The following is a 15,093-nucleotide window of genomic DNA, read 5'->3' on the forward strand; positions in this document are numbered from 1 at the left end:
AAAATGGGCCCTGTCATCACAACACTTGTCACGACTGAGACTTGGCCAGTCCAGTTCCCGATGTTTCTCATGCCCCTTCCACTCACCCTACGAAGTGGACACCGCTACTCTCCCCATTTCACAAATGAGAAAGCTGAGACTCATTAGATAACACGTCCTCGGTACCATAATCTAGAAAATGGCACAGTGGAACCTTAAAGTCTGACAGCAGGGTTCCAGAGATCAGATTCCCATCAGAATAGTCAGTATAGTCTCCCAAAACTGTTCCCTCAGTGTCAAAACAGGGTTCTGACCTCGTCGCAGTAGAACAGCACCACTGGGTCTTTGAGATACTGCTTTCTGTCTTTACAGACACAGGAAGGCACCAACTTACAACCCATTAGAAATCAATAATCAAGGAACAAATGACAGGACGTTCACTTTATGCTGAGTGGCCCCGCAAACCATGAAGAATGACACACAAGCTAGGATTCTGAAGCTATGAACTGGTGAAGTTACACTTGAACATGCCCTAATAAACTACAAATCTGCTTTTGCTAAGATAACTACCAGAGGCAGATGCCGAACAGACGAAGACTAACAGATGTACGGTCAAAGAGCAAGTATGAAAAGCCAGTGCCTTCAAGCTGGTGCAGGACGGGGAAACACCACGGCCTTTTACTACTGTTTTCACCTTTCCTCAACTTTGACACGAGAGCCCAGGTAAGGTCCCCAAGGCGTACAGGCTAAGGAAGAAAACAAGGTTGCTACTGAAGGATGACACGGATCTCCGAGACACTTTTAAAACTGGCTCAGTAAAGGTTCCTCTTCTGTTCACTGCCCGTTTGGTGCTAGTTTAATCTTCAGCGTGACCCTGGGTACATGGCAAATCCCTGGTGCCTGACTTCCTCATCTGTCAAATCAAAGTCCTGGGTTAGATCACCGGTAGCAAACTGGTTGCCCACAGACTGCTCCTGTTTTGGCCTGCAGAGTCTCATGTGTGTTTTCTTTCTTTTTTGGCTGTGCTGGGTCTTCATTGCTGTGCACGGGCTTTCTCTAGTTGCGGCGAGTGGGGGCTACATTTCATTGTGGTGCGCGGGCTTCTCACTGCGGTGGCTTCTCTTGCTGTGGAGCACGGGCTCTAGAGCACAGGCTCAGTAGTTGTGGTGCACGGGCTTAGTTACTCCGTGACATGTGGGATCTTCCCAGACCAGGGATTGAACCCATGTCCCCGGCACTGGCAGGCAGATTCTTAACCACTGCACCACCAGGGAAGTCCTCATGTGTGTTTTTAAACTCAATTGTTGCCCATTTTCTAATGTTGGGAAATTTCACATAAAAATACAATTATTTAGCTTCTTCTGAGAGGCAAGAAGGTCTGGCCACAAGGGGCCCCTATGACCACATGGCAGCACTGGGAGTGGACACGCGGGCAGCTGCCTCCCCAGCAAGGGCTCGTGTGGGCTCCCGGGCGCTTCACTCAGCCCCACTGCCCGTCTGAGTGGGCATCTGAGTCTGTGCCCTCAAGGCTGATACCTCTAAAGCTGTATTCTCTTGTATCCTGAGAGCGAAGGGAAAATCTCTGGAGCATAACGGGGCAGGTAGCAGCACAATGACACCAGGACTCCCAGCAGGAGCCTCAGGCCTGCCACGCTCACCTTCTATCCAAACCCCGCCACCTCTCCAGTCACTCCTCTTTCTCTTCCCCTGTCGCTACAGGCACCAACTCCCCTCCCTCAGTTGTGAACTCCAAAGACAGTGCTGCATCTGATTCAATGCAGACCCCCACCACTACCAAATACAGAAGAGATGATCGACATATTCCATTAAAATATGATAAATGCTTGGTTAAGAAATGCTTCAGGTGTGTCTAGTTTCCTCCATTTAAAGGCTCCCAGAAGGCTGGCATATGATGTGGCTACTGTGCAGACTATACCTACACCTACTATATAGGGCTGGGTGACTTGCACGAGGGATCCCACTGAACCCTCCCAAGCAGCCTATGAACTTGATAATCTAGTTCACCTTTTGTGAATTTAGAAACCGAAACTCAGAAATTTCCAGCTCACCCAAAGTCAAACAGTTAGCAAGCACAAGGGTCAGGATGCAAACCCCGATCTCCAAGACCTATTTCTGTGTGCCCACCCCCCATGCAAGTGGCACAAAAAAGAGGCTGTTGCCAAAAGATTAAAAAACCTACTTTGTTTTCAACTTCATCCGAACACCTTTTTCTAAAACCCAAACACAAAGCCCTATCATTAAGCGTGTGTAGGGCTTCCCTGGTGGCGCAGTGGTTGAGAGTCCGCGCCCCAGTCCGGGAGGATCCCACATGCTGCGGAGTGGCTGGGCCCGTGAGCCACGGCCGCTGAGCCTGCGCGTCCGGAGCCTGTGCTCCGCAACGGGAGAGGCCACAACAGTGAGAGGCCCGGGTACCGCAAAAAAAAAAAAAAAAAAGAGTGTGCAGGCCTCAGGAGGGGAATGGCCATACTCTGAACAAGCACCACACTCCGGCCGGCCACCCAGTTAAGTCGTCTGAACGTTGAGGTCCATGGGTACAATGTTACAAAAGCACCAGAAACCCACGCTTCCAGCAAAGCGGCCACTAGGGCCACGGCCACTCCCTCCTGTTACAAAACATCTAGAATAAGTAAGTAGTCACGAGAGACCCAAAGTAGTAAACTATCATTGCAAGGTAGTTTACTACTCTGAGAAGCTGGGCAGGTGTCTGACAGATGCCAGAAACCCCTGGATAAAAAGGAGCCTTGAAGGGCACACGTCAGTAGACAAGGTGGCCACAGAGAAAATCTCCAAGGGACAAACACAGGCTTGTCCGCCTCACCACAGCTCTGGCTGAGGAAGTCTCACCAGCAGGCTCTCAAACAGATTAAGGATTGGTCTCTACACTGCCTGATGGCCAGAAAACCCAAGCCACAAAATTTCCTTCATGTGCCCTGTCCTGGCAGCACAGCAGGGGCCCTCCCAAGTCCTCTCAGGAAGCACTTGGCCCTAATCAAGAGATCAGGGAAGCCTCAGATTTGATCAAACATGAGTCCACAAGCAGATACAGGATACAAAATAAACAAGAAAGTATTTCACGAACAAGGAACAAGAGGCTATCAAAAATAGCCAGATTTTGGGACTTCCCGGGAGGCCCAGTGGTTAGGACTCCACGCTTCCACTGCAGGGGGCATGGGTTCGATCCCTGGTCGGGGAACTAAGATCCTGCAAGCTGCGTGGCACGGCCAAAACAAACAAACAAACAAATAAGCAAAAAACAGATTTTGAAGAAATTAAAAATAATGAGTGGGGGAAGGAGGGGCTTCTTCATTACAAAAAAAAAAAAGCAAGCTAATATATGTAGAGGATATGACAGATTTAGAAATTCACCATTTTGCAACCACCAATGTGATAACTGATAAAGCAATGACCATCAATGAATGCTACAGCCATAGGGTAAAAGGATATTCAGGACATCTCAAAGTGTCACTTCCCAGATGATTATAAATTTCAGAGGGAACCAGTCCCCTCATAGCAGAACGTGGCGTCAGCCCCCTGTTGTGATGCAGGTTCCAGACACATCACCTGCATCGCGTTCTGCCAAAGAGCTGAATGTTTCAGACACAATCAGACAACCACTGGAGGACAGCTGTAGGGTACTCTACAAAACAACTGTCCTGGGCTCTTCAAAAATGTCAGTGTCATAAAAGAAAAGAAACCAAAAATGCAGGGGACAGGAACCGTTCTCGATAAAGAGACTAAAGAGACAATAATGAATGCAATGTGTGCTATGTGATTATAATTCAATTTAAAAATATAAAAAAATGAAAGAGCCACAAACTGAAATGACTTGGAGATATTTTAATATAAACTAGATATTAGCTAATTTTATTAGCAACATTATATTTCTTGGGTGGATGACAGCATCATGGGAATGACAGAGAAGGTCCCTTGCACTTACTTTCAAATGGTTCAGAAGTAACATAGAGAAAACACAAATCTCACAAAATATTTACACTTAGTTACCTAAGAGTAGGGTACAGAGGGATTCATCAAACTGTTCTTTCCACTCTTTTGTAGGTTTCAAATTTTTCAAAATGGAAAATATTCAATGGACTAGATTAAAGAGTAGCTTCCTCACAGCTTACAAGACAGACTGGAAGACATGTCTAATGAAGCTACTCAGAACGCAGAAGAGTCAAAACAACAGAAAACATAAAAGAGGTTCAAAGACTAAGAAGACAAAATGAGAAGCTCCAGCCCAGGATTTCCGTCTTGGCACCGTGGGCATTTTGGGCTGGAGAACTCCTCTTGCAGGGGCTGCTCTGTGCTCTGCAGGGTGCCCTGCAAACCCCCCGGCCTCCACCCACAAGATGCCAGCAGCACTCCCGGCCCAACCAAGTGTGACAACCGAAAACGTCTCAGGACAGTGCCAAATGTTCCCCGGGGGGCAAACTCGGCCCAAGCGGAGGACCTCTGCAGTGGAACCTCACCTAGCTGGAGCTCCAGAAGAGAAGACAGAGAACAGGGAAAGGCAGCATCTGAAGAGACAAAGGCTGACCAGTTCCCAGAACTTATTAGACACAATATGTACTCAGATCCATATGAAGCAGGATAAATGAAAATAAATCCACACTTTGACATGTCACAGTGAAACACCAAAACCAAAATATCCCAAAAACATCCAGAGAGAAAAGACAAAATCCTCAAAACCAGTCTTCTCAAAAGCAACACCAGAAGCCAAAAGGTAGCAAATATCACTGAGAGAAACAGTACTGACAGAACACATCTGTCAACTGAATTATATATCCAACACAACTACCTTTCCAAACAAGGGCAACACAATAAATACAAACCTGACTTTGCCACCAACAAACTTCTAGAAGGACCTTCTTAATGATGTACTTTAGGAAGGAAATGGAGGGAGAGCAAAGGTCTAAGATATGAGAAGGAACAGTAAGCAAATAAATGGTAAATACAGTGACAAGCAGAAAGGGAATTAAAGCTCACGTTTATACCTGTTCACAAATATAGCACTTCCTCCCCTATGGTTAGACACCAGTAAAAGACATACTATCAATTCAATCATATGACTTCAAAATGATAATGAGAGTCGTCATCCTACAACCGCCACTTTAATAGCTCCCTCCAACAGGCAGGGCTGTGCTACCGCTTCAGAAAGGCTAAGGGACCTGCCTGGGGTCTCAGCACCAGCGCTGGAACCCCTTTCTTTACACAGTGACTCCCCCAGGCTCCTCCTCTCCTGCACCAAGCAGCCCTCCAGAAGAACAGCAGGGCCCAGACTGGGGACTCTAGTGCGTTTCAAGCGCCCAGCCAAGCCCCTCACAGATCCCACAAGTTGTCCTGCACCCTTGCCCTGGAAGGCCCTTTTCTTCCCTGCCAAGTCAAATGTCAAGCTTCAACCCCTCCAGCCACACCAGCCCAAGTGTCACCTCCCGCTGCAATTCCAGCTGCATTTAAGATCAGGCGATGCCTCGCAGCTTAGCGCTCAACTGGAGTTTTTCATGCTGCCGTGGTGTCCTCTCTGCCCTGGAGAGACTGTAAGGCCCTTGGAGATAAAAATCACGTCTCTTATTCTTTTTTCCTTTTTCTTTTTTTTTGCGGTACGCGGGCCTCTCACTGTTGTGGCCTCTCCCGTTGCGGAGCACAGGCTCCAGATGCGCAGGCTCAGCAGCCATGGCTCACGGGCCCAGCCGCTCCACGGCATGTGGGATCTTCCCGGACCGGGGCACGAACCCGTGTCCCCTGCATCGGCAAGCGGACTCTCAACCGCTGCGCCACCAGGGAAGCCCCCTTTTTTCCTTTTTCTTTCCATCTCTCACGCAGCCAGAATAGTGCTGGGTCAAGTGAGCATTTGGAAAGTTGCTTGCTGACCGGTTTTCTTTCCCCCTCAAGTAAGATGTCACTCCCAAGATTTTATGAAGCCCTAGGCCAACAGAAATATATTTCCAAAGCAAAGGAGACTTGAAAGAGATAAAAGACAAATTACAGAGACAATGAGACACCCCTGAGGACTTCACTCTCTTTTCTCTGGAGGTCAGCCAGGGTAATTTGAATTTTAGAAGCATGGATTTTAGATACTCAACTGTATTATTGCACATTGGTTTTAAAAACATACATATAACCAATTTAGCTAAACAAAGACTAGTTAAGACACAAATTGAATTTGGCTTAGACATTAAGATCATCCTCTTGGGTAGATTTTAAAAAATGAGAGAAAATGAGTACCTTGCCAGTTCCAGGAGGCCCTGCCAACAGGACAGCTCTTCCAGCCATTTTCTTGCTTTTGATTAATTCCACTATCACACCACATGCCTAGACACCACAATAGAAAGAAATAATAAATCAATATTAAAATGTTTCACAGGACGAAAAAGTCCAGTGTCTGGTCCACACAACTCAGACTCATCGAGTGCCAGGACACCACAGGCACTGTTCTAGGCGCCCGAGGCAGTAGAGGGCCATGGAGCTCATGTCCTAGTGGAGGAGACATACAAACACAGAATCTCTACTATGAAGAAAAAAGGGCAAGAAAAGAGCAAGCGGCTGGGGGCAGAGGTTACTCTATAATAAAGAGTGATCTGGGAAGGCCTCTTTGACATTATATTTGATATACGAAGCTGCAGGCAGGGCAGGAGTCAGTGTTCCAAGCAAAGGAAACAATAAATTCAAAATACAGGAATGAGCTTGGCATGTCCAAGGGACAGAAAAGCTGTGCTGACCAGAGTTCAGAAAACAAGCAAACCGGGAAGATGAGGTTGTAGAGGCAGGAGGGGCAGCACTCAGAACAGAATCTTCCAGTCCATAGTAAAGTTTGGATTTTAGTCTACATGTAATGGGAAGCCAGTGAAAAAGTCTTAGGCCGCATGTCATGTTCTGAAAATTTGTTTTTAAAGTCTCTTGATGGCTGCTATGTGGATAACAGACAGGAGGGGTACAAATGGGAGCAGTGGCATATACTCCAGGGGCCCACACACCTCAAAATTGGTAACGAGACTCTGTGTATATGTTCAAATGTGCATTCTTCCAGGGAGGGGTCACAGCTTTCATCACATTCCCAAATTAACCCACTAAGGGCTAAGAATCAATGACATATGCTACTAGTTGGCCATCAGTTAACTATCCCGGAATGCTGTAAGCAAATGCTGCACGTGAGGTTTAACCTACAGCATCCTAAGATCCGAGGAATGCCCTTCAAATCCTCAAGATTAAATTACTTGTTCGTTCGTGTATTTTAAGTATTCTGAGTATTAAGCCATTTACAGCATCTATATTATATATAGACAGGTATGGACATTATATACAGACAGCATGTATTTCGCATACACATACACATATATACAGTTGACCCCATGAACCCTTGAAGTTAGGGGCACCCAACCTCCACGCAGGCGAAAATCAGGGCATAACTATACAGTCAGCCCTCCATATCTGTGGTTCAGCAGCCCTGGGTTCAACCAACATGGGGGTCATGTAGCACCCTAATATGTATTTATTAAAAGAAATCTGTGAATAAGTGGACCCATGCCGTTCAAACCCATGTTGTTCAAGAGTTGACTGCATATTGATACGTGTGTTTAGAAATTCCATAAATGCGTTCCTGGTTTTATGTATTTTACAATATTTAACTCTAAAGGAGTAGGGCTGAGAAAATCACACTCCTTAAACACCTAATCTCAAGGTTTCTCACACTGATCTAAAAACCGAAAGCACAACTGTCTCCAAGGTGCACCGTCCTTGCCTCAGGGCAGGCCCACAGCTCCTCTACCTGGGTGGTACCTTGTGGACAGGGTCTTGTGAGCACATCTTATCTCCTCTCCCACTTTCCCCATGGACTGTGGAGACGTACCTTGGTCCCACACTTAGACAGCCCCTCAAAAACGTGGGTTCAAGGAATGCATGTGGATGTGCCCTATTCCACTTCTGGCTCAGCTGGAAAAGCACAGTACACTTAACAGAGCCTAGAAGATATTCTTCACATGCTGCATCTCTAAAAAGACAAAAGAGCCATTATGGTCTTTCCACAGTAACCTCTGATATCATAATCCTCAGCACTGGAACTCTTTGGGCAACTCAAAAGAGGTAGAAGAGCCTTTGCCAACCTTGGCTACGTACTCTTACTCACACACTTCCCCTTCCATTTAATCTTCTTCCATTTAGGCTCCTTCTCTCCAGTGAGACATGTCCAGTGAATTCCAAAATTTAAAAAGTATGAACTGGAAGGGCCTTTAAAAGATGACCTAGTCTAACTCTCACTGTTCAGATGAGGACAGGCTGCTGATGCGACCAGACTCAGACAAGGACCCGGTAGCAGAGGTGGGATGCCTAATAACTCAGTACGTAACTTCTGAGTCCCTATAATGAGTCAGGTTCTGGGTACATGATGCTACCCGGTCTCTATCCTTGGGAAGCTCACATTCGTATGGAGGCACACGGGCGTCAGAGTCAAGAGTATGGGTTCTGGAGCCAGACAGACTTAGGTTTAAATCCTGGCTCTACCAATTACCAGCCGAGTACCACAGATCCATAACCTAACCTCTAGGAGCCACAGTTTCCTCATCTGAAAACAGAGTTCACGGCACAGTGGCACAAAGGCTAACGGGTTAGGGTAAAGTATGCTAATGTCTACAACTTACTTCGAAATGCAAAAGCAGATTGTTAGATGGATAAACGAGCAGGCAGACAAAGCAACAGAGTAAAATGTTACTTGTAGAATTCAGGCACACAGGTACGCACTACACAAGTCTTTCCACTTTCTGGCATGTCTGAAAAGTGTCATAACAAAGCGGAGGAGGGACAGGTATAAGGGTGGTGATGAACAACAAGACAATGGAAACGGAGCTGCGTAGCACAGTGCTCGGCACACGAAAAGCACTCAACAGCGTCAGCTACTCGCAGACACAGGCCCTCCGAGAGCAGAAGCTGGATGAAGTCACCTTGGCCCTGTCACTATCTCCTCTCTGGAAACCTGATGTTCCAAATGGCAACCAGAGGCTTCTCTTCGGCCCCTTCTGTTAGCACAGTCAGGCTAGGCGGCGAGAGTCCTACCCAGGAGTTCTGTAGCTGCCGAGCCACCGCAGGGGCAGAGGGGCAAAACGGGCTGAAGTGAGGGCTGAAGGGGCCCGAGGGGGCGGTCCTACCACAGAGCGCGCTGCTTCAGGACTCAGGGGCACACAGGCACCAACTCCAGCATTACTATTACTAAACGGGGTGGCAAGCGGATGGGTGAAGTGACCTTTCCCGCCCTCAATGTTTTCATCAAAAAAAAAAAAAAAATACACACACACACACACAGAGCCTGAACAGTTCTGTGATAATGCGGCCGAAGGCACTTGGCACCAGCACCACTTAGCAGAAGTGGGCTTAACGGGAACGTTCAGAAAGGCCTCTGTAGCTGCCACCTGCTCAGGCGGATCACCTCCCGACTATAAAAGTCCCAGAGCCTCTCACTGCGCTCACAGCAACTCAAACGCCGTGCCCGGGCCCGCAGAGCCCCGCACGAACGGATCCCCGAAGTCTAATAACGGCCCTTCTGTTCAGCGGTTTAAATGTCTGTGTCTGAAACGCGAGCCCCCAGAGAGCAGGGACCTGGCCCATCTTCTCCCCGCCGACCCCCGTGCCGCGCGGACGGCCTGGCCCCGAGCGGCGGTCAGTCAGGACTCGCGGCCAGCAGCGAGGCCGCGGGGTCGTCGCCGCGCCCCGGGACGTCCGCGCCGCCCGGGCCCACCTCAGCCCCGTCCCCGCCTCAGTCTCCCCCTCAGTTCAGTCCCCCCGCCTCAGCTCCCGCGCCGCCGCCACACCTCGCGCGCGTTCTCCTGGCCCACGAGCCCCGAGGCCGCCTGCTTGGCCAGGCCGCTCTCGTCCAGCCCCAGCCCCTTCACGTGGCTGTGGGAGGCGATGCGCTGCGTCTTGGTGGTGCTCTTCACCTCCTCGATCTTCATCCTGCGCACCTGGAACCCAAGCGCCCGCTCAGCCCTAGCAGCGCGCAGCCGGTTACCACGCGGCCGTTACCAGGTGGCTGGTCCGGCCCCGCCTCGGTCAGCTCCCCATTGGCCGCGGCGGGAACTCCTCAGCGCCCCATTGGCTCCTGGCTTTGCCCGTCGCGGCTGCCGGGAAGGTTCCGCCCACTCACTTCCGGCTGTGTCCCGAGGTTGGCTTCCCCAGCAGCCGGCGCTTCCCGCCCGGGTGGGCCCGAAAGAGCCGCTGCGTCGCAGTGAGGGCCCGAGTTCCGCTCTTCACGGCGCCTTCGCGTCAGTGACCGCATTCGAATGGATACCCTTTTGCGGAGCTCAAGTTCGACCTCGGTGTTGGAGATGAAGAGACAGGTTTAGAACTTAAGCTTCGACTTGTGCCCACTAAGCAGTTTTCTGACTCCCACGCCTTTCATCTCCCTGGGGAGGCTGTGCTCAGCATCCGCCTTGGGCTTGTCCTCCTCTTCTCCTCGCCTCCACGTCTCCCTTTACTTAGATTAAGTTGGCTGTGGATGACGTTTAGTGTAATTCCTAATGCAGATAAAGGTGCGGGCTAAAAGAGGCCCAATAACTTATGAAGGACGCACAGCAAGTAATCAGAAGAGTTGGAACTCCACCTGAGGACTTCAGGCTTTGCAGCCGGTGTAAATCTCATCCCATCCCACGACCTCAGGTGAGACAATTAGCCAGTGGCTGTGTCCTGTCCGGTTCCGTGATGATATTAACACTCCCCCCAAAAGTGTACTCTTCCCATCCACCCAGTCATTCCACAAACATTTGTTAGCACCTGCTGTGAGCCAGACAGTACAATGCACTAGGATGCACACATAAAATACAAAATCTCCAGCCTTGACAAGCTCAGTCCTTAGTTGGGAAACTTGCAACATGAGGTGTGCCAAAGCAGGTACCCCCACGTGGTGTGCAAGCCCAGAGCAGGGCCATCTGGAAAAGCTGGAGAGCCAAGGAAGGCGCCATGATGTGGTAACGCCTGGACCAATCCCTGACAGAAGGATAACATCCTCGGAAGCAGACGTTATGTCACCATTTCACACCTGAGTGGACTCAGGTCCAGAGAAAGGGAGGGACTGGCCCAGAGCTCAGGGGAGCTTGCATTAGGGTTGAGACAGACCTGAAGTCAAATCCAGGTGCAGGAGTTCCTGACTCTCACATCTCCTTGTACTTCTCCATCATAACTTTTGAGTCTAGGTTTCTGATTACTTGCAAGACTATCAGGTCAATGTTAGTCTCTCCCACTAAATGGCAGGCATTATGAAAGTGTAGACCACGTCTGTGTTGTTCATCATTTTAACCCCAGTGTCTGGCACACAGCCTGGCTCACAGTTAAGGCTTCTTATAAATTCAGTAGGGCTTTGGACACTCACATACACACAAAATCATGCAGTTTTGCTGGAGGTATTTTACACAGCGGATCTTATGGGACTTGATAATGGTTTCTGTCAGTGAATGGAAACTTTTGACCCCCACCTCCCCCTCCACCAGAGCTGTTACATGTTTTTCCTGCTAAAGAACAGTTCAAACATCTGATCCAGCCTAGCATTCTCTTTTTACAGGTGAGGAAACTGAGGCCCTACAAGGGGATGGAGTTTGTCCAAGATCGCAAATTGAGCAAATGCCTTTCCCAGGCCTAGACCCCAGGTCCAGTGTGCAAAGAAGCTGGGCCTGGCTGCAGAGCCAGGCAGTTCCTTTCATTTCAACAGAAGACGACGCGGCAGGCCAGTGTCCAAAGTGTACAAGGTGCATGAAGGTAGGTGAGGCCAATAGCGGTGGACAGGGGTTATTATGCCCACCCAGCACCCTTCCTACCTCTTCTGGCCACCTTCACTCTAATTTTCTGTAGAGAACCCCCCTTCCCCCACTTGGCATCTAGGTGGTTTAGATGGGTTGACCCCCACCCCCAGCTTTATTTCAGGAATGGACACAGGACCCTGGCCTGGCCTATCAAAGTATCCCCTCCTCCCCAGAATGGTGATTGGTTCAGAGATGTGAGCGGACAGTCCAATGACACTCAGACCTGCACTTTTACTGGAAATATTGGGAAAGAGACTTGGGTCCTAGGTTTCCAGGTCATCTTGGCCTCTTCATGGGAAGACTCTGTCTGAGAATGAAGCCAGCACAAAGGAAAGGAAAGCTGGCAGATTCCTGATGAAATCCTCTACGTTCCCAGATCCAGCTTTGCCCTACTTGGCAGTGTAAATGACACTGACGTTGGGACTTAAAATAACTTGAGTTAGGGTTCCACCCATGGGTTTGTGCAGTGACACACATACAAGGAATGGAGTGGACAGTTGCATCCCAGCTTGTGCTGTGTGACAACCCCAGACCTGCCTGTTCTCTCACTCTCACTCCCATGAGCCTTGCTCTTTCACCTCCAGTGCCTTGGACCCCTCTTTTCTCCAGTCCAAGCTTGAGCATCTCAGCCACTGGTTCCCAGTGCTTCTGCTTGCTCCTTGCTTTGACTTCTTTCACACCTGACCTTTGAGCCCAGAAGCCCAGGTCCAGCCTGCCTCTGCCTTCTCCAACATCTTGAGAAGGCTGCTGCATGTGGAGGGGGGCAATGACCCAGGGGCCCCGTGGAGCCACACGTTGTCGTGGTCTCCAGGCTCAGCTGAGTGCTGAGAGTGTATCCTAACTAATGGGACATTGAATAATGGTCTGCAGTAATCAAACAGCATGGCACTGGCACAAGGACAGACATATAGACTAATGGAATAGAATAGACAGCCCAGAAATAAACCCTCAGTATATCAGCAAGAGTGCCAAGACCATTCAAAGGGGAAAGAGCTGAAACTTAATTCTTTTTTTTTTTTTTTTGTCGGCCATGCCACGTGGCATGTGGGATCTTAGTTCGAACCTGTGTCCCCTGCAGTGGAAGCGCGGAGTCTTAACCACTGGACCGCCAGGGAAGTCCAGTAACTAAGTCTTGATTTAGTGACTTGAGGCTTAGCATAAGCCACTGTGTTTTGGGCCCATTGTCTTATTTTTAACAATTTCCCCCTTTTGACCAGTCTCTCAGCCTGAGGGATGCAATACAAATTGAAGGCATTAGCGCTATTCCCAGCTACCACTCTGGAGGCTTCGCAGCTTCTGCTGACCCTCTGTGTGGTGCTCACGGGTTATGACGTCGGGTTCACGTTCTCTGTCAGTCTTTCTTTCGTTGTTTTTCTGATGTTTCAGTCGTAGGGAGATCAGTTGCTTGGTGCTTAGTGGCTGCAAACATGCATTTAAAGCTCTTGAGAGAATACAATGCACGACAAAGATTATTACAATGATTACGAGCAGGATAATTCCCAGTGTCTGGGGTGCGCTTCAGAGCCATGATCCCCAAGATCCAAACCAATCAGAATCAAAATCAAAGAAAGTCCCTGTTGAAAGAGTCCCCTGTTTAAGCTAATGGGCTTAGTCCCTGGTCTTGTATTCCCACATTCTCGCTCCCCTTTCTGATCGTTGCCAACCTCATTGGCATGCTTGTTATTTCAGCCCCAGGCTGATTTCTGGGGACAGAAGGAACACCTTAGAGGTGGTACAAAACATAAAATTAAATAACGTTGCTGGCATCTTAGAGGTGGTACAAAGGCATAAAATTAAATAAAGTTGATCCACATAGTGAGAACATTATTGCCTTTTTAATTCTAATTCAGTGAGTCTTAGGGGGTGGAGTGTGACTTTAACCCCTTTCTAACGCTTGCTAATCTCTCTTTTTATTAACGATCCTGATTCTGAGGTTGTTGTGGTTCCCAGCTATTTATGGCAAGTGATAATGTTTTTCTGTGTAAGGGAGATACTTTTATTTATTTAAGTCAAACTTAAAGAAAAATATGAAGTTGTGGGTGGTACCTGGATATTGCATAAATTATGAAGATGGTTCATATCACTGAGGTTGAAAAAAACCTGACATAAAACAAGGATCAGCTGGCAGGGAGCAGAGGGCCTGAGCAAGTCACCTCTCCCGGCCCTCTTCCCTCTGCTGTAAAGTAGCGATAACAGCACCTCCTGGGATTATTAAAAGAATTCAGTGAGATCTTTTACAATGGGCTCAAGCACTGGGAGGGGCACAGAAAATGGCATCAGAGCTTTGGAACATAAAGACATGGGCTATTTCTCCCTTGGATATCTGCCTGCTGTGTGTGCGTCCTGACCTTCGTGGTAATTTTGTCATGCTTTTCAAACGGAAACAGTACCCGAGGGCACTCACTGGAATTGCTTTGGAGCCCGAGGCAGGAAGTGGGGCTGGAGACGGGGCCAGGTTAGCCAGGGTGAGGCCTGTGCCTCCGATTGCAACCTTCTCTGCTGGGGAACAGTTTCCGTCCGTCTCAGCAGGCACATCCCACCGCAGTGGGGAAACCCAGCAGCAGATGCCGAGAAAGCAGCTGGAGCCTGCAGGTCCCCTGGGCTCCATCTAGACCATCGTCCCACTGGCGTCCCACTGGCGTCACATGGCAATGGGGTCAGAGGTCAGGGCAGCCTGGGCGAAAGCAGCAGGTCTGACCAGCGGACAGGCCGTGAGGCTATTTCCAGTGTAGGTCTTAGCTGTCAGACTCTGATTCTCTGACCAGGTGGGAGGGAGTTAGGAGCCCTTCACTGATTTAATAAATGGGAAGAGACTCCAAGTAAATGTTTGTATTAGTTTCCTATGGCTGCAGTAACAAATTGCTACAAACTTAACGGCATAACACAACACACAGGTATTCTCCTACAGTTCTGCAGACCAGTGTCCAAAACGGGCCTCACTGGGCTAAAATCAAGGTGTGGGCAGGGCTGCGCTCCCGTCTGGAGGCCCTGGGGGAGCGCCCGCAGCCTGGGTTTTTCCAGCTTCTACAGGCTGCCCACCTTCCACAGGCTGCCCACCTTCCTGGACTCATGTCCTGCTTCCGCCTTTAAAAACAGTAACGGCCAGCAGCGTCTTCTCATGACGCCATCTCTGGTTCTGATCCTCCCGCCTCCCTCCTGTAACGACCCTGGTGACTACATCAGGCCCGCAGGATAATCCAGGGTGAGCTCCCCACCTCCCCCATCCCCGCCATCGCAAGATCCTTAACTGAATCACACCTGCCCAGTCTCGTTACCATGGAGGGCAACACCATCACAGGTTCCAGGACACGGACAT

At 49.2% G+C, this 15,093-nt stretch overlaps 1 protein-coding gene across 1 annotated transcript in view; it reads right to left on the reverse strand.

Moving 5' to 3' along the window:
- The window catches only part of RUVBL1 (RuvB like AAA ATPase 1), a 34,957-nt gene extending 24,998 nt beyond the window's left edge, over window positions 1-9,959 (reverse strand). The window contains exons 1-2 of the mRNA XM_082847133.1: window positions 9,798-9,959; window positions 6,226-6,312 (exon numbers count right to left, since the gene is read on the reverse strand). Coding sequence (XP_082703259.1) covers window positions 6,226-6,312; window positions 9,798-9,938 — 228 coding nt within the window. The 5' untranslated portion in view covers window positions 9,939-9,959. The remainder of the gene's footprint in view (window positions 1-6,225; window positions 6,313-9,797) is intronic.
- Window positions 9,960-15,093: the final 5,134 nt, after the last annotated feature.

The sequence above is a fragment of the Leucopleurus acutus genome, assembly GCF_964270905.1.
Source record: "Leucopleurus acutus genome assembly, chromosome: 10".
In the NCBI taxonomy this organism is placed as follows: Eukaryota; Metazoa; Chordata; class Mammalia; order Artiodactyla; family Delphinidae; genus Leucopleurus; species Leucopleurus acutus.